Raw genomic sequence first — 22,259 nt, forward strand, 5'->3', positions numbered from 1 at the left:
TGTGATTGATCATACTTAAACTCTTCAATGGCTTTCCCCTGCTTTTGGAACAACCAACTCAAGCCCAGCAGGACTTAGGTGGTTCCAGAGTCTCTGCCTCCCCTCCCCTTGACCACTCTCCCATCACTCTCTTGGCCTTGGTCTCTTCCTGCATTTTCACTGCCTCCAAGGTGGAGGCATTCTGTCTCCGGGCTCAGGACCTGCCAACCCTTCACCTAACCATTTCTCTGCGGTCCCAGAATGAATACTCGGCTGTCTTCTCCACATCCTAAATCAGATCAAACACCTCTACTCTACGTTACTATGGCCCCTATATTTCTTCTTTACAGTTATTTCTACACTTCCAATCATCCGGCTATTTATTAATAAAACAATCGATGAAATATCTAATGGTAAACTCACTATCCTATTCCCAGGGTCTGTCAAAGGCCTGCCCATTAGTAATTTTTTCCTCTCTGCTTCCGCCAACTTTCTTTGTCTTCTTCCCAGAGTACTCAAAAAAGTCTCTATCAGAAGTTATCTGAAATCTTTACTCCCAGCATCCAACCCTAAGACTACTAACGGAACAAACGACACATGATTAATGTTCTCTTCCTCGCATCCCTTCCCTTCCCAACCTATTCCTCGGACCCCTAATCCTCCCGATTTCTGCTTCCCTCGACTACCCCAACCTCCATGCTCTCAGCCCCCACGCGGTGTCCTGGGAAGGCCTGACTCACCTCTGTGAACTGGTGCGAAGCCACATGCCACTGATTCAGGCCCTCGGCCCCCTGCTCCATTTGAACTTGGGATGGGTTGCACATTGACACTGCGTTAGGGTCCAGACCCACACCCGAGCAGAGCTGAGACTCGCGGCGCGTCGCAGGTCTTGTACTACCACGCCACAATCACCGCGCTCAGCTTCTACTTCTCACCGCGCGGGGGGGGCGGAGCCAAGGGCCACACCCACCGACCCACCCCCCAGCCGCTGCCCCACCCTGCCGCGCTTCAGCCTGGCGCTGCCTGCCCTAAGGCAGCAGGGTCACTAACAGGGGACCTCAAGACTTTCATTACTTGTGTCTCACGTCTTCACCACCCTACCTACCCCACCCGCCTTTCTGAGCATTTGTATTTGGCCTAAGTGAGGGTGGGGACTCCGAGGTTTCAGACTTCGGTCAGGCCATGTGAACTTTATGGAGGCTGAAGAGAACAGCAGGTCAGGGTGTGGGGCGTCTGCAGACAGGAGAGCTTCCAGCACCACCCCACCAGCTCGGGGTTCTTGCCGTGGCCTCCGCTATAAGCCAGGTACCGATGTCCTTGAGTGTACCAGCTGAAGACTGGGAGCTCTGGGAAACAAAGCCTTTTTTTCTATGGTACTTCGGGACTACCCACCGTGTGTTGGGCTAGGGATACAATGACAAACGAAACAGAACCAAGTCCTTGCGCTCAGGGAATTTTCATCCTAAATGGGCAGACAGGAAAAAAATATAATAAAATCAGTAGTCAACATAATTTTAGATGGGGGTGAGCACTGTGGAGAAAACAAAGCGGGACCAGTGAGCTATTCTGCTTCAGGCACTAGGTTCTCAGGTGAGCTGAGAACCAAGTGCCTGAAAGGAACCAGACATAGGAAGATTGGAGGAAGATGGAAGAAGAAAGAGCTTGGGAGGCCAGTTGGGCAAGGGAGGCCCAGGTGACCTCAGTGATGTGAATAAAGGGGGAGGATGGAATGACATGAGAGCAGAGATGAGCAGGGTCTTGGAGACTGTGGAAAGTAGTTTGGATTTTATTCTTAAAAATCCACTGAAGGATTTGTAAGCAAGAAATTGGTATGTATGATCTAAGTTTTAAAAATAATTATTTTAAAATTAATTTTAAAATAACAGGGGCCTACTGTATAGCACAGGGAACTATATTTAGTATCTTGCAATAACCTATCATGGGAAAGAATCTGAGTCACTTTGCTGTACACTTGAAACTAACATTGTAAATTAATTATACCTTGATAAAAAGGAAATAATCCTTCCATTCCTTTGAGGCTTATGGACAAGAGAGAAGCAGGGACACCAATTAAAAAGCTAAAGGAGGTCTCCAAGAAAGAGAAGTCACTGTTCAGTGGTCAGCAGGGGTGGGGGGGCTTATGATGGTCATTAAAGAATATTTTAGAATTTTAAAAGGTGGGACTTGGTAGTGGATTTGAATAGTAAAGGACTGGGAGGAAAAGAAGAATTAAAGGTGACCCTTAGATTACTGGGGAAGCAACCAAGTGCTGACTGCACCATTTGGTAATACTGAAAGATAGGAATTTGGGAAGATATAGAGGCTGCTGAGATAAGAATTCCACTTTAAACATGTTGACTTTAAGATGACTTTCCTGGTGACTCAGAGGTAAGCAACCCACCTGCCAATGCAGGAGACATGGGTTCGATCCCTGGGTCAGGAAGAGTCTCTGGAGAAGAATATGGCAACCCACTCCAGTATTCTTGCCTGGGAAATCCCATGGACTGAGGAGCCAGGTGGGCTACAGCCCATGGGGCTGCAAAAGAGTCAGACATGACTTAGCAACTAAAACAAACAATAAACAAATATGTTCAGAGAGAGATCAGGGGTGTAAATGTAAATTTAGGTGTTGTCAGCATAGAAATGGTGGTTTTAAGGTCATAAGAATGGATGATATCAACTAGGAAGATAACAAGACAGAACCCAAATTCACCCTACATTTAAGATCAGGCTTAACAGTGAGGTCATCCAAAGACATTGAGAAATAACCACCAGACAGAAGAAAAGTCAGGAAATTATATTTCAAGCAGCCAAGAGAGGGAATTCCCTGGCAGTCCATTGGTTAGGACTCTGGGCTTTCATTGTAGGGGTCCAGATTCCACAAGCCATGTGGTAGGAGAAAAAAAAAATCCAGAGAAACATGTATGTAAAAGAGGAAATGTTAAACTGCATCGAATATTGCTAAGAACCAGGTAAGAGCCTATGAGATTTGACAAGGTGGAGATCCTTGGTGACTTTGACTATGACTTTGGCAGTTACAGAGGAGATGGTAGCCAGACTGGAGTGGGTAAGAAGGGAACAGGTGCTGATAAGGTAGACACACTGTCTGGTAAACAGCTTTTTCCAAGGAGTCTGAAACTGACATTTAAGCAGAGAGAGGGTTTAATTATAGGAATGACAATAATAAGGAGAATAGACAGGACCCAAGGTACAAATAGACAAGAGAGCTTTTGGTGAGAGCAGGGACTTCTGCTCTATTGTAACAGGTGAGATAATAAGTCTTAAGAATCAGTGTCTTCACTAAGAAGGGTGTGACTGAGAGCAGGCCCTTGAGAAGTAGTGCTCCAATGCTTCCATAACTAACACCTGCTCAGGTATCAGCTCTGGTATCACCTCTTTATGGGCCTTCTCTGACTCCCATGTGATGCCTCTTCCAGTTACCATACACCTAGTGTTTCTTCTAACATGGCACTTAGAAAATATTTGTGGAATGAAGCATATTTGGCAAACAGAGTCGGTCATTTTTTAACACCTCATTCCTCTATAGGACAAAATTATTTTAATAAATCAAATGTATTAATTAATTTCATGTCAATTTCACATCACTCTGGCTTTGAGATTTGTGATCTCTGACTTAATCTGCCTGATTCTCACTATTAGCAACCAGTACTTGAGAGGATTAGCTCTGTGATTTGTGAACAACCTATTCACGTCTTTATTTCATCAGCCCCTCTTCCCCCAGGGCAAGGCATAACAGGACAGAGACAATCCACCGTTCAGTCTTTTAATATAGAACATATTTTTGTTGTGGACATCTGGAACACCAGGGACTGGAGAGGAAGAGATTATCCTGGGGTCCTACCTCCTGCCCCCACCTAAAACTACACTCATGGTCTGCTGACTATCCTAGAGAAATATGCCTCAGGCCTGGGAATGACTCAGGGGCAGGCATGTCACCCTATTTCCCCTCAGCCTGGGTCATTCTGGACTCCGGTCTTGGGTCAGCGACCTGTCACGTCACCCACTCTACCCCACCATCCAAGGTAGCTCTGATTCGTGTTAAGTGTTCCAAACACACAAAAAAGCATGGTACCAAGCACTGGGCACTGTTATATTGTTACATTTTCATCCTTATCTCTCTTAGGGCTTCTATGATGGCTTAGTCCACTTGCAATTCAGGAGATCCAGGTTCAATCCCTGGTTCAGGAAGATCCCCTGGAGAAGGAAATGGCAACCCACTGCAGTATTCTTGCCTGAGAAATCCCATGGACAGAGGAGCCTGGGGGGCTAGTCCATGAGGTTGCAAGAGTCAGACACAACTGAGCAACTGGATCACCACCACCACTTCTTTCATCATTCAGAGAGGATTGTCACATCCATTTATACATACTGAGGCTCAGAGAAAAGCAGTCCATCAAATCATAGGAAGGTAATTCCAAAAGTCATATGCTACTTAATGTCTCCAGAACATGTTTCTCTGCCGAGAATATCCTTCCTGCTCGTCATTAGAGCATCTGCAATCTGACTAACTCCTACCTGTCTTGCACCTCCTATAAGGTAGGCTTCCCTGATACTTGGGCTGGGTTATGTGCCTTCTCTGTGCTCCCATTGCCTTGGGTTACCCACATCTTGGCACAAATAACTAATTGCTTTTTTGTTGATGATGTGGTTATTATTTATTTGCTTAAGAGTCTTTCTTTTCTGCTTTCCCCCCTCTCACTGTGAGGCCCACATATACATACTCCATTCTGCTTGCTGTCTCTCCTCTGTTCTACTCAGAGTGTGGTCCATGGATGACACCAGTTTGCAAACTTAATCAGTCTGCAATGAGATAGGTACAGGAATCGAGAGAAACATTTATAAACTTTTATAGTGATTTGGCAAGTAATTTCTGTTGATTGAATCTAGTAATGAAAAACTGGGACTGGCATTTTTTATGTCCTTTCTTTCACTTTATTTTTCTAGTGATTGATTTTCATTGTATTCTGTAAAAGAATCCATTCTTTTTAAAAAATATTCATTTATTTATTTGGCTGTATCAGGTCTTAGTTGGGGCACACGGGATCTTTGTCGCATCGTCACGGGGATCTTTCACTGTGGCTCACGGACTCTAGTTGTGCCATGTGGGCTCAGTAGTTGGGGCCTGTGGGTTAGTTGCTCCAAGGCATGTGACATCTTAGTTCTCTAGGGATCAAACCGAGTCTCCTACATTGCAAGGTGAATTCTTAACGACAGGACCACCAGGGAAGTCCCAAAAGAATCCATTCTTGATTGGTTGGAAAAAGAAAAAAAGAAATGGTCCTTCACTAGGATAGTTTGAGAAGCACTGGCTTTTGTTTCCCAGAAGCCAGGACAGGTTCCAGTATAAAAAGACACTGAATAAATGCAAAAGTGAATAAAAAGTGAATTCAGTTGACAAATGTGTCTATCCTAAGGTAATAAAATAGACAGAACTTAGTGCTGTGTTAGGTTAATGCTGGGGAAGAGAAGTAAGTCCAAAGAAACTCCCAGGTGTTTACCTTGAGTTCTGGGAGCTTGCTCATGCCATTCCCTAAGATATAGGGAGCATTGGAAGGGGAACAGATTCAGGGCATATTACAGATGATGAGTTCATTTTTGAATAGGATGACTTTGAGGTTACCTATAAGATCGCCAGGTTTCCCTTGTAGCTCAGCTGGTAAAGAATCTGCCTGTAATGCAGGAGACCCTGGTTTGATTCCTGGGTCAGGGAAGATCCCCTGGAGAAAGAATAGGCTATCAATTCCAGTATTCTTGCTGAGAAATCCCATGGACAGAGGAACCTGGGGGGGTTCATGGGCTTCCCTGGTGGCTCAGACAGTAAAGAATCCACCTGTAATGCAGGAGACCTGGGTTCAATCCCTGGGTTGGGAAGATCCCCTGGAGGAGGGCATAGCAACTCACTCTAGTATTCTTGCCTGGAGAATCTCCATGGGCAGAGGAGCCTGGCAGCCTATAGTCCATGGGGTTGCAAAGAGTTGGACACAACTGAGCAACTAAGCACAGTACAGCACATGAGATAGCAAAATAGGGATATTCCAGAGGCAGATAGATATATGGGTCAGATGCTTGGAAAGTAAAGTCTAGGCTGGAGGTGTAGATAACAGAGCTGAAACCATTAGGATATATGAGACCACCTGGGACAGACTAGCTATCATACTTTCCTGCTGCCTCAACAGCCCCACAGCCTGTGAGCCCCCTGCCCAGAAGAAAAGGAGCACGGTATGAGGAGGCTGGTCCCTGCCACAAGTTCCCCTTCTTGTCCTATCCTGACTGTGACCTAGTGAAATCAAGCACACCAGTGAAACCCCTTCATTCCTTTTGCTGTGTACATCACCCTGATCCTCAGGGAGGAACTTGCCCACCGTCTTCAGTCTCTCCCAGCTTGGTTGAGCTGGCTCCCTTAGTGATCCTCCCACATAGCCCCCTGTATGGCATGCCTGCCTCTCTCTTCTACAGCTTGTGAGTATGGTAAATCTCTTTCACTTTCATATGCCTCGATGTGGTGTTATTCCATATCCATACTGATCATTAAAAAAAAAATTAAGAAGATAGTTATTTCTTAAACATACTTAAGAATCTCATTCTGCTCACTTTTTTTTTCAAGCTTTAAACTTTTTATTTTGTATTGGCGTGTAGCTAGTACAATACAATCGGTGTTGCAGAAGACTCTTGTGAGCCCCTTGGACTGCAAGGAGATCAAACCAGTCAATCCTAAAGGAAATCAATCCTGAATATTCATTGGAAGGACTGATGCTGAAGCTGAAGCTCCAGTACTTTGGCCACCTGATGCAGAAGAGCTGACTCATTAGAAAAGACCCTGATGCTGGGAAAGATTGAAGGCAGGAGGAGAAGGGAATGACGGAGGATGAGATGGTTGGATGGCATCACCGACTCAATGGACATGAGTTTGAGCAAGCTCTGGGAGACGGTAAAGGACAGGGAAGCCTGGCGTGCTGCAGTCCATGGGGTCCCAAAGAGTCGAACATGACTGAGCAACTGAACAACAGCCAATTAACAATGTTGTAGTGGTTTCAGGTGAAGAGCGAAGGGACTCAGCCGTACATATAATCCCATTCTGCTGTTAATGTGTACAGCATTCTAACAGATACTGCTGGAGCTTGTGGTGGGGTGAGGCAGATGACCAGCAAAGGCAAGTCTGGGGAACAGGAAAGCACTGGGCACAGTAGAAAACATTAGAGAGAGCTAGAGGAGTCAGTAGTGAACTTGGAAGGTTGTCTGGGAACTTGAAGCTTGTCTGTTTCTAGAACAGAAAATTAGAGCCAGAGTTTGAAGGTTATAGGCTGGCACTTCATCATAAATTACAGACAGATGCTGCAGATAGATGCTCTCTCTCTGTTTCCTGACAATGTAAAGAAGATAAGGATAAAGGCACTAGAATTGCACCAGTTTATAATAGTAAAGGACATTTGGAAGCAACCTAAATATGTGCCAATGGGAGAATGTATACCTTGGTTACAGTCAAAGAATGGAATTCTATCTTCAGTCAGAATGAATAAAAAAGAATGCCATATATCATTATAAACCTCAAACATAATCTGATAAATGTAATGTAGCATCTTGGGTTGGATTCTAGAACAGGAAAAGGACATGGAAATGGAAAAACTGGTGAGGAAATTCCCTGGCAGTTCAGTGAGTAGGAATCCAAGCCTCCACTGCAGCGGGCATGGGTTCAATCCCTGGTTGGGGAACTAAGATACCAAAAGCCACAGGGCAGCACCAAAAAATAAACTATATACTATTATTTAGTTTACATAATTGATACTGTATCAATTATATCCATAAAACTAGAAAAAAAACTTGGAAGATAAATATATTGGTGATCACTGTTATTCTTTATATGTTTAATTTTTTTTTCTAAGAAAGGAGAAAAGACCATAAGGACTTTCTGAATTGTCACATTATATAACTGTAGAGCAGAGCTTAATTTCTCAGTAATGTCACCTCAGACCTCAGTCCCAGGATCACAGTAACTCTATCAAAGTAGAAATTTTTAAAGCTTAACTCAGAAGATTGGGAAAGCTGATTGAGAGAGCAGTTAAAGAACAGAGATTTACATAATTACATGGGAAGGGAATGTTTAAATAAGTTTGCTAAAGTAGAGGCTTATGGACTGACTGTTTGTGTTCCCCCAAATTCATATGTTGAAATGTGATGGTAATAGGAAGTGGAGATTTGGGGAAATAATTAGGTAAGGAGGCTGGAACCCTCATGAATGGGACTAGTGCCCTTATGAAAGGGACCCCAAAGAGCTCTGTCCCTCTCTTTCAGGCATGTAAGGATATAAGGAGAAGACGGCAGTCTGCAGCACAGAAGAGGGCCCTCAGCAGAATGTGACCGTGCTGGCACCCTGATTTTGGACTTTCACCCTTCAAAACTGTGAAAAATAAATTCCTATTGTTTATAATCCACCCAGTCTATGGTGCTTTGTTATAGCAAAACAATGTACTGCACTATGTTTGGAATTATCTTCTCTACTAGGCAAATATCACTTACACCTTTACGAGGCAAAAATCTACAAGTCAACCTGTAACTTCAGTGAATCTAGGCTGTAATTAGTAGTAATAGCAAGTCAAAGGTACATCCCCTAGAGAATTAACTAATAAATCCTATTGGGCTATAGTATAACATTGAAAAGAATCAAAAGAGTTATGTTATCATTATGGCAGAATAAGAGCTTTCTATCATCTTCCTCCCAAAGAGCAACAATTTAGGCAATTTGAGATTGAACAAAGATGATAAGAGGACCAGTTCTGCTTTGCTTCCCCCAGAGAGGCACAGCTTAGTGCTCAGAGGGACCGTTTTGGCCCATGATCCCTCCCATGAAGGAAAGTGAGCTTGTGAGTGAATGCCCAGCATCCTCAGTTGTGCAGGTCACTGCCAAAGACTCCCACTTCTTTGTTGCTCCATCCCAAAACCTGAGGTGTGCTGCACAACAGAAAGATAGGGAGCAGCAGATAGAGCCCTCAGAGGGCATCCAAGGAACACAGATCCTAGTAACCGTGTCACAAACTCCATCAGGAGGTCTGCGCATGGGCCACTGGAGATGCTTCACCTTCAAATCCCCCCAACTGCCCCACATCACCCCCAGAACTGCACATGCCTCACCCATACCTCAAGACTGGCTCCCTATCAGTGCTCCCAGCAGCGGTAAGAATGAGCTTTTGCAGTTGGTTAGCAAGCACACCAACTTCCAATTCATTGACTATGCTAAAGCCTTTGACTGTGTGGATCACAACAAACCATGGAAAATTCTTAAAGAGATGGGAATACCAGAACACCTTACCTACCTCCTGTGAAACCTGTATGCACGTCAAGAAGCAACAGTTAGAACCAGACATGAAACAATGAACTGGTTCCAAACTGGTAAAGGAGTATGTCAAGGCTGTATATTGTCACCTTGCTTTTTCAACTTATATGCAGAGTAAGTAAGTAAGTGAAGTCACTCAGTCGTGTCTGACTCTTTGCGACCCCGTCGACTGTAGCCCAGCAGGCTCCTCCATCCATGGAATTTTCTAGGCAAGAGTACTGGAGTGGGTTGCCATTTCCTTCTCCAAGGGGTCTTCCTGACCAGGGGACAGGGGATTGAACCCGGGTCTTCCTCATTGTGGGCAGATGCTGTCTGAGCCACCAGGGAATCCATATATATATGTGTGTGTGTGTGTGTGTGTGTGTATATATATATATATATATATATATATATATATATATATACTGCTGCTGCTACTGCTAAGTCGCTTCAGTTGTGTCCAACTCTGAGCGACCCCATAGACGGCAGCCCACCAGGCTCCCCCATCCCTGGGATTCTCCAGGCAAGAACACTGGAGTGGGTTGCCATTTCCTTCTCCAATGCATGCAAGTGAAAAGTGAAAGTGAAGGCGCTCAGTCGTGTCCGACTCAGCGACCCCATGGACTGCAGCCCACCAGGCTCCTCCATCCATGGGATTTTCCAGGCAAGAGTACTGGAGTGGGGTGCCATTGCCTTCTCCGATATATATATTTATATATATATGTAGAGTACATCATGCAAAATGCAGGGCTGGATGAAGCACAAGCTGGAATCAAGATTGCTGGGAGAAATATCAATAACCTCAGATATGCAGATGACATCACCCTTAGGGCAGTGAAGAGGAACTATCCTAAAGGAAATCAGTCCTGAATATTCGTTGGAAGGACTGATGCTGAAGCTGAAACTCCAGTACTTTGGCCACCTGATGCGAAGAACAGACTCATTGGAAAAGACTCTGATGCTGAGAAAGATTGAAGGCAGGAGGAGAAGGGGCCAACAGAGGAGAAGATGGTTGAATGGCATCACTGACTCGATGAACATGAGTTTGAGCAAGCTCTGGGAGTTGGTGATGGACAAGGAAGCCTGGCTCACTGCAGTCCATGGGGTCGCAAAGAGTAGGACACAACTGAGCGACTGAACTGAACTGAAGAGGAACTACAGAGCCTCTTGATGAGAGTGAAAGAGGAGAGTGAAAAAGTTGGCTTAAAACTGAACATTCAGAAAATTAAGATCAGGGCATCTGGTCCCATCACTTCATGGCAAATAGATGGGGAAACAATGGAAACAGTGACAGACTTTATTTTCTTGGGCTCCAAAATCACTGCAGATGGTGACTGCAGCCATGAAATTAAAAGATGCTTATTCCTTGGAAGGAAAGCTATGACAAACCTGACAGCGTATTAAAAAATAGAGACATTACTTTGCCAACAAAGGTCTGTATAGCCAAAGCTCTGGTTTTTCCAGTAGTCATGTATGAATGTGAGAATTGGACCATAAAGAAGGCTGAGCACCAAAGAATTGATGCTTTTGAGCTGTGGTACTGGAGGAGAACTTTGAGAGTCCCTTGGACAGCAAGGAGATCAAATCAGTCAGTCCTAAAGGAAATCAGTTCTGAATACTGGAAAGACTGATGCCAAAGCTGAAGCTCCAACACTTTGGCCCCCTGATGGGAAGAGCTGACTCTTCCCATTGGAAAAGATCCTGATGCTGGGAAAGATTAAAGGCAGGCGGAGAGGGGGACAAGAGAGGATGAGATGGTTGGATGGCATCACCGACTCGATGGACATGAGTTTGAGTAAACTCCGGGAGGTGGTGAAGGACAGGAAAGCCTGGTGTGCTGCAGTCCATGGGGTCTCAAAGAGTCACACATGACTGAACAACTGAGCAACAACAAAGCAAGCTCACCGAGAAAGCCAGTTCAACTCTGTAGGCCTGGGAGAAATCACAAACTTAAGCATTCAGTACCATTACTGAGAAAGTATGCAAGCTTAAGGATTCTATCACAAGAGGGGACAAGTATGGAGCAGTGTACCCTTAGAAAAGGTCTGAGAAAGCCCCAGAATGCCTAGCAGGGGTGACAGAAAATATTTCTACCCCAAAGCCAGTCATTAAGAATGAAATCGGTGATTGCCACTTCAAGTGGGAAGATAGCAATGCAAGGCTTCAAGTTATGCAAACAATCGAGGAAACATGACACCCCAAAAAAAAAAAATTTTTTTTTAGTAACCAACCTCAGAGAAATGAATATCTGCAATTTGTCCAATAAGGAATTCAAAATAGCTGTTTTAAGGAAATTTGGTGAGCTATAAGTAAATATCAAAAGACAATTCAGTGAAACCAGGAAACCAATACATGAACAAAATAATTCAGTAGAATCATTGAATATTGAAATATTGAAAAATAGTCCAATAGAGAGATAGGAACTTAAAAAAAAGCACCAAACAAATTCTGGAGGTAAAGAATACAATAAATGAAATGGAAAATGCAATAAACAGAGAGCATAAACAGCAGACAGGATACAGCAAAAGGAAGAACCTGTAAAGTAAAGGACAGGATATTTGAAATTATCCAGCTAGAGGAGAACAAAGAACAGTCTTGAACATTCTTACCAAACAAAAAAAGAGTGAAGAAAGCCTACATGAATTATATGATACAATATGTCATATATGCAAACAATACAGTAAGACTCATACACATGAACCTTCGAGTTGAAAACTTTCAGAGATGCACATGTGCGTTCTATCAACATTAGGCTTGAGTGAAATTGCAACTTGCCCTCTTTCTCCCATTGCTGAAGTCCTTTAGCTCTACCATCTCCTACTTCTCCTCCTCCTCCAATCAGCAACTTACCTGTTGACTCAATGCCAGCCCCTGATGCCAGCTGTTGTACTTACTGTACTTTTCAAGGTACTGTACTGTAAGATTTAAAATATTTTCTTTATTTTTGTGTTTATTTTTATATATTACTTGTTTACTTTTATATATTACTGTATGTTATTTTTATATATTATATTTGTATATTATTATTATTGTATGTTATATATAATATTCTGAAGAGTATTATACATCTATTAAAATGCAGTACTATATGTCAGTTGTGTTAGCTGGATACCTAGGCTGACTTTCTTGGACTTATAAGCAAATTGAACTTATGAACATGCTCTCAGAGAGGAACTCATTCATATGTAGGGGACTTACTATATTTGCATTATTAGAGTCCCAGAAAGAGAAGAGACTGAGAAAAGGGCTGAATGCTTATTTAAAGGAGCTGAAAAATTCCCAAATCTGGAAGGAGATATGGACATCTAGATACATGAAGCTCGTAGGTCCCCATATAGATTCAACTCAGAGAAGACCTCACTGAGGCACATTATAATAAAACTGTCAAAAAAGAAAAACAGAGAATTTTGAAAGCAGAAAAAAAAAATTATTTAACTCATCTCATGCAAGTGAACCCCCATAAGGCTATCAGTGAAGTTCTCAGCAGAAACCTTGCAAAAAAGAAGATCATAGAGTGATATGTACAAAGTGCTAAAAGGAAAAAAAAAAAACTTTCCACCTAAGAACAATAATAATAAAAAAACTGCTCAGCTAAGAATACTTTAGCGGGCAAACTTGTCCTTTAGAAATGAAAGGGCGATAAAGACTTTCCCAGACAAACAAAAGCTGTTCACACCACTAGACCTACTTGTTCTAAGAACTGGGAGTTCTTCAACCTGGAATGAAAGGACAGTAATTAGTAACATGAAAACATTGAAAAGTATAAAGTTCACTGATAAAAGTAAGTATATAATCAAATTCAGAATACTATTGTGATATGGTAAAGTGTTATCCATTTAACTCTAGTATAAATGTTAAAGGACAAAAGTGTTAAATATTACTATAGTTATAATAGTTTTAACACATATACAATATAAAAAGATGTAAATTGTGACATTAAAATCATAAAATGGGGGAGCAATAAAAAAGTAGAGGTTTTGTATGTGATCAGTTATCAGCTTAAATAAAATTGCTATATTAATAACTATATGTTGTTTTATGTAAGCCTCATGGTAATCACAAAATAAAAACCCATAATAGATAAAAAGAAAGGAATTGAGGCATACCACTATGGAAGATCATCAAACCACAAAGGAAGACAACAAGAAAAAAAGAAAGGAAAAATGGAACTGTAAAACATCCAGAAAACAATTAACAAGATGGCAATAGTAAGTTTTTATCTATCAATAATTACCTTGAATGTAAGTGTATTCAATTCTCCAAGCAAAAGACAGAGTGGCTGGATGGATAAAAAATAAGACCCAACTATAAGCTGCCTAAAAGAGACTCACTTCAGCTTTACAGACACACATAGGCTGAAAGTAAAAAGATGAAAAAATACATCCCATGCAAATGAAACCAGAAGGAGAGCAGGTGAGCTAAACTATATCAGAAAAATAGACTAAGTAAAAAATGTTATGAGACAAAGAGGTTGCTATATAATGATAAAAGGATCAATGAAGCAAGAGGGTAAAACGATTGTAAATAAATGCACCCAATAAGAGCACCTAAATATATTGGGCAAATTAACAGATATTTAATTTAATAAAGGTAATAATATGCAACAATACAATAATAGTAGGAGGCAGTTCCCCATTTTTAACAATGGATAAATTACCAGACTGAAAATCAACAGGGAAACATTGGACTTGAACCACACTTTTGAACAAAAAGAACTGATGTATTACATTCTATGCAACAAAACAGAATACACATTCTTCTCAAGCACACACTGAACCTCCTCCAGAATAGATCATATATCAAGTCACAAACAGGTCTTAGCAAAGTTAAATAGACTGAGATCATACCAAGTATCTTTTCCAACCATAATAGTCTGAAACTAGGAGTCCGTAACAGGAGGAAGACTGAAGATTTCACAAATATATGGAAATTAAACAACACACTTCTGAACAATCAGTGAGTCAAGGAAGAAATCAAAAGCAATGCCACCAAAAATCTGTTAGGATAAAATAATTCAGTAATGTTGCAGAATACAAACTTGACATACAAAAATCAGTTGAGTTTCCATACACTAACAGCAAATTTTCAGAAAGAGAAATTAAGAAAACAACCCCATTTACAATAGCACCAAAAACAATAAAATAATAAATTTAATTAAGGGGGGACAAAAGACTTGGATAATGAAAACTATAAGACATTGATGGAATAAATTGAAGACACAAAGAGAACAATCTCTCGTGTTCATAGATTAGAAAAATTAATATTGTTAAAATGTTCATACTAGCTAAAGCCATCTATAAAGTCAATGCAATCCCTACTAAAATTCCAATGACATTTTTCCCAGAAATAAAAAAACCAATCCTAAAATTCATATGAAACCACAAAAGACCCCCAAATAAACAAGCAATCCTGAGAAAGAAGAACAAAGTTGGAGGCAAAATACTTTCCAATTTCAAACTATATTACAAAGCTATATTATCAGGATAGTATGGCAGTAGCATAAAAATAGACACATAGACAAATAGAACTGAATCAAGAGCCCAGAAATAAACCTACATGTATAGGTCAGTTGATCTTTGGCAAGGGCAACAAGAACACACAATAGGCACGGGGGAGTCTCTTTAATAGCGTGTTAAGAGAACTGAGTATCTACATGTAAAGGAGTGAAACTGGACCCCTCTCTTACACCACTCACAAAAATTAACTTAAAGTGAATTCAAGACTTAAATGTAAGGAATTCCCTGGTGGTCCAGTGGTTAAGAATCTGCTTGTCAGTGCAGGAGACACAGGTTCGATCGCTGGTCTGGGAAGATCCCACATGCCTCAGGGCAGCTAAGCCAGTGCTCCACTACCAGGCCTGCACTCTCGAGTCCGTGCTCTATAAAAAGAGAAGCCACTGCAATGAGAACCCCACACGGTCAGCTAGAGAGGAGCCCCTCTTACCAGAACTAGAGAAAAGCACACACAGCAACGAAGATCCAGTGCAGCCGAAAATAAATAAAATAAAAAACTTTATTGAAAAAGAAAAAAAGACTTAAAGTAAGACCTGAAATTGTCAAACACCTAGAAGAATACATAGGGGAAAACTCCTTGCCATTGGTCTACATAACATTTTTTTAAATATGACAACAAAATCAAAAATAAGCAGTTGAGACTTTTTTTAAACTCAAAAGCTTCTACAAAATGAAAAGGCAACCTATGAAACAGGAGAAAATACTTGTAAATCATCTATGATCGATAAAGGATTAATATCCAAACATAAAGAATGCATACAACTCAACAGCAAAAAACCAAATAACCCAATTGAAAAAAATGAGTGGAGGACTCAAATAGACATTTTTCCAAAGAATACATACAAAAGGGCAACAGGTATATGAAAAGATGCTTCACATCACTAATCATCAGGGAAATGAAAATCAAAACCCCAATGAGACATCACTTCACACCTGTCAGAATGGCTACCACCATCAACACAAAAGATAACAGGTGTTGATGAGAATGTGGAGACAAAGGAATCCTTGTGCATTGTTGGAGAGACTGTAAATTGGTACAGCCTACTATGGAAAACAGTATGGAAGTTCCTAAAAAAAAAGAAAAATAGAGCTACCATATTACCAAAAGGTCCTTTCCTGGGTATATATCTGAAGGCAATGAAGTCAGTTTCTTAAAGAGATACCTGCATTCCCATGTTCATGGCAACATTATTCACAATAACCAAGACATGGAAGCCACTTTATGGAAACCATAAAAACTAAGGCAATCCTGCCACTTGCAACAACATGGAAGGACCTTAGAGTATTTCTACTAATGAAATAAATCAGACAGAGAAAGACAAATACTATAAGATCTCACTTATGTGTGAAATCTAAAAAAGCTGAATTCATAGAAACAAATAGAATGGTAGTTGAAGGCAAAAGGAGGAGGCAGCAGAGGATAAGATGGCTAGATAGCATCACCATCTCAATGGGCAAGAATTTGAGTAAACTCTGGGAGATAGCCAATGCCAAAGAATGCTCAAACTACCGCACAATTGTACTCATCTCACACGCTAGTAAAGTAATGCTCAAAATTCTCCAAGCCAGGCTTCAGCAATATGTGAACCGTGAACTTCCTGATGTTCAAGCTGGTTTTAGAAAAGGCAGAGGAACCAGAGATCAAATTGCCAACATCCACTGGATCATGGAGAAAGCAAGAGAGTTCCAGAAAAACATCTATTTCTGCTTTATTGACTATGCCAAAGCCTTTGACTGTGTGGATCACAATAAACTGTGGAAAATTCTGAAAGAGTTGGGAATACCAGACCACCTGATCTGCCTCTTAAGAAACCTCTATGCAGGTCAGGAAGCAACAGTTAGAACTGGACATGGAACAACAGACTGGTTCCAAATAGAAAAAGGAGTACATCAAGGCTGTATATTGTCACCCTGTTTATTTAACTTATATGCAGAGTACATCATAAGAAACGCTGGACTGGAAGAAACACAAGCTGGAATCAAGATTGCCGGGAGAAATATCAATAACCTCAGATATGCAGATGACACCACCCTCATGGCAGAAAGTGAAGAGGAACTAAAAAGCCTCTTGATGAAAGTGAAAGTGGAGAGTGAAGAAGTTGGCTTAAAGCTCAACATTCAGAAAACTAAGATCATGGCATCTGGTCCCATCACTTCATGGGAAATAGATGGGGAAACAGTGGAAACAGTGTCAGACTTTATTTTTTTGGGCTCCAAAATCACTGCAGATGGTGACTGCAGCCATGAAATTAAAAGACACTTACTCCTTGGAAGGGAAGTTATGACCACCCTAGATAGCATATTCAAAAGCAGAGACATTACTTTGCCAACAAAGGTTCGTCTAGTCAAGGCTATGGTTTTTCCAGTGGTCATGTATGGATGTGAGAGTTGGACTGTGAAGAAGGCTGAGCGCCGAAGAATTGATGCTTTTGAACTGTGGTGTTGGAGAAGACTCTTGAGAGTCCCTTGGACTGCAAGGAGATCCAACCAGTCCATTCTGAAGGAGATCAGCCCTGGGATTTCTTTGGAAGGAATGATGCTAAAGCTGACACTCCAGTACTTTGGCCACCTCATGCGAAAAGACTCTGATGCTGGGAGGGATTGGGGGCAGGAGGAGAAGGGGACGACAGAGGATGAGATGGCTGGATGGCATCACTGACTCAATGGACGTGAGTCTGAGTGAACTCCAGGAGTTGGTGATGGACAGGGAGGCCTGGCGTGCTGAGATTCATGGGGTGGCAAAGAGTCGGACACGACTGAGTGACTGATCTGATCTGAGAGATAGTGGAGGACAGAGGAACCTGGAGGGCTACAGTCCATGAGGTCGCAGAATCCGACACAACTTAGCAGGTTTCCAAGAGCTAGTGTGGGGAGACATGGAGAGAAGTTGGTCAAAAGGTATGAAGTTTCAGTTATAAGATGAAAAAGTTCTGGGGATTGAATGTACAGTGTGGTAAATATACTGAACAGTACTGAATTAATACTTGAAAGTTGCTAAGAGATTAAATCTTATTGTTTTCATTGTATACAAACACACACAGAGGCAAATATGTGAAGTGATGGAGATGTTAACATATCTTATTGTGGTAATCATTTCGTAATATTCCACAATATGCACCAAATCATTGGCCTGCTGCTGCTGCTGCTGCTAAGTTGCTTCAGTCGTGTCCAACTCTGTGCGACCCCATAGACGGCAGCCCACCAGTGCACACCTAAAACTTAAGCAATGTTATATGTCAATTACATCTTAATTTGGGGTAAATGAAAAAAGAAAATAATGATAAAGGCATAAATAATGATAAAGGCATAAATAATAATAAAGGCAGAAATAATGAAACAGAAAACAAGCATAAAATAAAGAAAAGCAACAAGGTCAAATCGATGTTTTGCAATGATTAATAACATTGATAAACCCTTAGGAAAAAACCAATCAAGGAAAGAAAACTGAAAGTGCTATTTTATACATGCAACTAAAATTTAAGGAAATGTGAAAGAACTGTAAAAGCTACCTTTAAATGATTAACAACACTTTCTGGATATAAAAATAGAATAATATGAAATATTAGAATAGTATGAATCTGTATGAAAATTTGTATTAAATTTTTGGCCTCAGGCCAAACTACAGGGAGAGAACACAGCCCCACCCATCAGCAGAAAATTGGATTAAAGATTTAGTGAGCATGGCCTTGCCCATCTGAGCAAGACCCAGTTTTACCCACAGCCAGTCCCTCTCATCAGAAAGCTTCCACAAGCCGCTTATCCTCATCCATCAAAGGGCAGACAGATTGAAAAGCACAATCACAGAAGACTAACCAAACTGACCACATGGATCACAACCGTGTCCAACTCAGTGAAACTATGAGCCGTGCTGTGTCGGATCACCCAATACAGATGGATCACAGTGGAGAGTTCTGACAAAACCTGATCTGCTGGAGAAGGGAGTGGCAAACCACTGCAGCATTCTTGCCTTGAGAACCCCATGAACAGTATGAACAGGCAAAAAGATAGGACGCTGAAAGATGAACTCCCAGGTCAGTAGGTGCCCAATACACTACTGGAGAAGAATGGAGAAATAGCTCCAGGAGGAAAGAAGAGGCTGAACCGAAGTGGAAACAACGCCCAGTCGTGGATGTGTCTGGTGGTGAGAGTAAAGTCCGGTGCTGTAAAGAACAGAATTTCATTGGAACCTGGAATGTTAGGTCCACGAATGAAGGTAAATTGGAAGTGATCAAACAGGAGATGGCAAGAGTGAACATCAACATTTTAGGAATCAGCAAACTAAAATGGACTGGAATGGACAAAGTTAATTCAGATGACCATTTATCTACTACTGTGGGTGAGACTCCCTTAGAAGAAATGGAGTAGCCCTCATAGTCAATAAGAGTCTGAAATGCAGTACTTGGGTGCAATCTCAAAAATGACAAAATGGTCTCAGTTCATTTCCAAGGCAAACCATTCAATATCACAGTAATCCAAGTCTAGGCCCTAGTCACTAATGCTGAAGAAGCCGAATGGTTCTATGAAGACCTACAAGATGCAGAACTAACACCAAAAAGAGATGTCTTTTCATCATAGGGGACTGGAATACAAAAGTAGAAAGTCAAGAGATAGCTGGAGTAACAGGCAGATTTGGCCTTGGGGTATAAAATGAAGCAGGGCAATGGCTAAGAGAGTTTTTCCAAGAGAATGCACTGGTCATAGCAAATACTCTCTTCCAACAACAGAAGAGACAACTCTGCACATGGACATCACCAGATGATCAATACCGAAATCAGATTGATTATATTCTTTGCAGCTGAAGAAGGAGAAGCTCCATACAGTCACCAAAAATAAGACCAGGAGCTGACTGAGGTTCAGATCATCAGCTCCTTATTGCAAAATTCAGACTTCAGTTGAAGAAAGTAGGGAAAACCACTAGACCATTCAGCTATGACCTAAATCAAATCCCTTATGATTATACAGTGGCAATGACAAATAGATTCAAGGGATTAGATCCTATAGACAGAGAGCCTGAAGAACTATGGACAGAGGTTCATGACATTGTACAGGAAGTGGTGATCAAAACCATCCCCAGGCAAAAGAAATGCAAAAAGGCAAAATGACTGTCTGAGGAGGTCTTACAAATAGCTGAGAAAAGAAGAGAAGTGTGAAGTGAAGTTGCTCAGTCATGTCCGATTCTGTGCGACCCTATGGACTGCAGCCCACCAGGCTCCTCCATCCATGGGATTCTCCAGGCAACAGTACTGGAGTGGGGTGCCATCGCCTTCTCCAGAAAAGAAGAGAAGTGAAAGACAAAGGAGAAAAGGAAGCTATACCCATCTGAATGCAGAGTTCCAAAGAATAGCAAGGAGAGATAAGAAAGCCTTCCTCAGTGATCAATGCGAAGAAATAGAGGAAAACAATAGAATGGGAAAGACTAGAGATCTCTTGAAGAAAATTAGAGATACCAAGGGAACATTTCATGCAAACATGGGCACAATAAAGGACAGAAACAGTATGGACCTAACAGAATCAGAAGATATTAAGAAGAGGTGGCAAGAATACACAGAAGAACTGTACAAAAAAGATCTTCATGACCCAGATAACCACGGTGGTGTGATCACTCACCTCGAGCCAGACATCTTGGAATGTGAAGTCAAGTGGGCCTTAGGAAGCATCACTACGAACAAAGCTAATGGAGGTGATGGAATTCCAGCTGAGTTATTTCAAATCCTAAAAGATGATGCTGTTAAAGTGCTGGACTCAATATGCCAGCAAATTTAGAAAACTCAGCAGTGGCCACAGGACTGGAAAAGGGCAGTTTTTATGTCAATCCCAAGAAGGGCAATGCCAAAGAACGTTCAAACTACTGCACATTGCACTCATCTCACACGCAAGCAAAGTAATGCTCAAAATTCTCCAAGCTAGGCTTCAGCAGTACATGAACCAAGAACTTCCAGATATTCAAACTGGATTTAGAAAAGGCAGAGGAACCAGAGATCAAATTGCCAGCATCTGTTGGATCATCGAAAAAGCAAGATAATTCCAGAAAAACATCTACTTCTGCTTCATTGACTATGCCAAAGCTTTTGACTGTGTAGATCACCACAAATTGTGGAAAATTCAAGAGATGGGAATACCAGACCACCTTACCTGCCTCCTTTGAAACCATATGCTGGTCAAGAAGCAACAGTCAGAACCAGACATGGAACAACAGACTGGTTCCAAATTGGGAAAGGAGTACATCAAGGCTGTATATTGTCACCCTGTTTATCTAACTTATATATAGAGTGCATCATGTAAAATGCTGGGCTGGATAAAGCACAGGATTGCAGGGAGAAATATCAATAGCCTCAGATATGCAGATGACACCACCCTTATTGCAGAAAGCCAAGAAGAACTAAAGAGCCTCTTGGTGAAGGTGAAAGAAGAGAGTGAAAAAGCTGACTTGAAGCTCAACATTCAAAAAATGAAGATCATGGCATGTGGTCCCATCACTTCATGGCAAATAGATGGGAAAACAATGGAAACAGTGACAGACTTTATTTTCTTGGGCTCCAAAATCACTGCAGATGGTGATTGCAGCCATGAAATTAAAAGATGCTTGCTCCTTGGAGGAAAAACTATGACAAACCTAGACAGTGTATTAAAAAGCAGAGACATCACTTTGCCAACAAAGGTCCATCTTTGTCAAGGTTTTTCCAGTAGTTATGCATGGATGTGAGAGTTGGACCACAAAGAAGCTGAACTCTGAAGAACTGATGCTTTTGAATTGTGGTATTGGAGAAGACTCTTGAGAGTCCTTTGGACTGCAAGGAGATCAAACCAGTCAATCCTAAAGGAAATCAGTCCTGAATATTCACTGTAAGGACTAATGCTGAAGCTGAAGCTCCAATACTTTGGCTACCTGATGCAAAGAGCTGACTCATTAGAAAAGACCCTGATGGTGGGAAAGATTGAAGGCAAATGGAGAAGAGGGTGGCAGAGGATGAGATGGTTGAATGGCATCACTGACTCAATGGGCATGAGTTTGACAAGCTCCAGGAGATGGTGAAGGACAGGGACGTGGTGTGCTGTAGTCCATGGGGTCCCAAAGAGTTGAACACAACTGAATATAAACATGCTGAACATATGTTGAACATATAAATATAAACTAATAGAAATTATTTCTTTGAAGAATCAAATAGTCAGCATATGAAATAAAAGTTTAAGGAAGAACTGGGCTTTTTGACATTATATTTTAATGAATAAAGTATTAACTTTCAAAAACTAAAAAAAGTAAAGCACGTGGTTACATAAGATGTGAGATTCTGAGTGACAGGTATATATGGGAACACTCTGTATTATCATTGAAACTGTTCTGAAAATTGAGTTATTTCAACATATGTTTTTTTAAAACTTCAAAAGAAGGAACATGTAGTGATCCTTTTGCCTTATTACCAGTTTTATACAATTTTTCT

At 41.4% G+C, this 22,259-nt stretch overlaps 1 protein-coding gene and 1 long non-coding RNA gene across 5 annotated transcripts in view; one reads left to right on the forward strand and one right to left on the reverse strand.

The window, feature by feature from the left end:
• Nucleotides 1–22,259, reverse strand: part of LOC129655556 (Krueppel-like factor 17) — a 116,647-nt gene that overhangs the window by 14,882 nt on the left and 79,506 nt on the right. The window contains exon 2 of the mRNA XM_055586107.1: nucleotides 720–885. Within this exon, the coding sequence (XP_055442082.1) occupies nucleotides 720–885 (166 nt within the window). The remainder of the gene's footprint in view (nucleotides 1–719; nucleotides 886–22,259) is intronic.
• Nucleotides 1,012–8,433, forward strand: LOC129655561 (uncharacterized). 4 transcript variants are annotated; one of them, XR_008716042.1, is made up of 4 exons: nucleotides 1,012–1,284; nucleotides 4,124–4,408; nucleotides 6,177–6,459; nucleotides 8,290–8,433. It is a non-coding gene; the product is annotated as an uncharacterized LOC129655561 (long non-coding RNA). The 4 variants fall into 4 exon arrangements; XR_008716040.1 differs by lacking the exon at nucleotides 6,177–6,459 and adding an exon at nucleotides 6,605–6,928; XR_008716041.1 differs by lacking the exon at nucleotides 6,177–6,459 and adding an exon at nucleotides 6,637–6,928.

The sequence above is a fragment of the Bubalus kerabau genome, chromosome 6 (genome assembly GCF_029407905.1).
Source record: "Bubalus kerabau isolate K-KA32 ecotype Philippines breed swamp buffalo chromosome 6, PCC_UOA_SB_1v2, whole genome shotgun sequence".
Taxonomy (NCBI): Eukaryota; Metazoa; Chordata; class Mammalia; order Artiodactyla; family Bovidae; genus Bubalus; species Bubalus kerabau.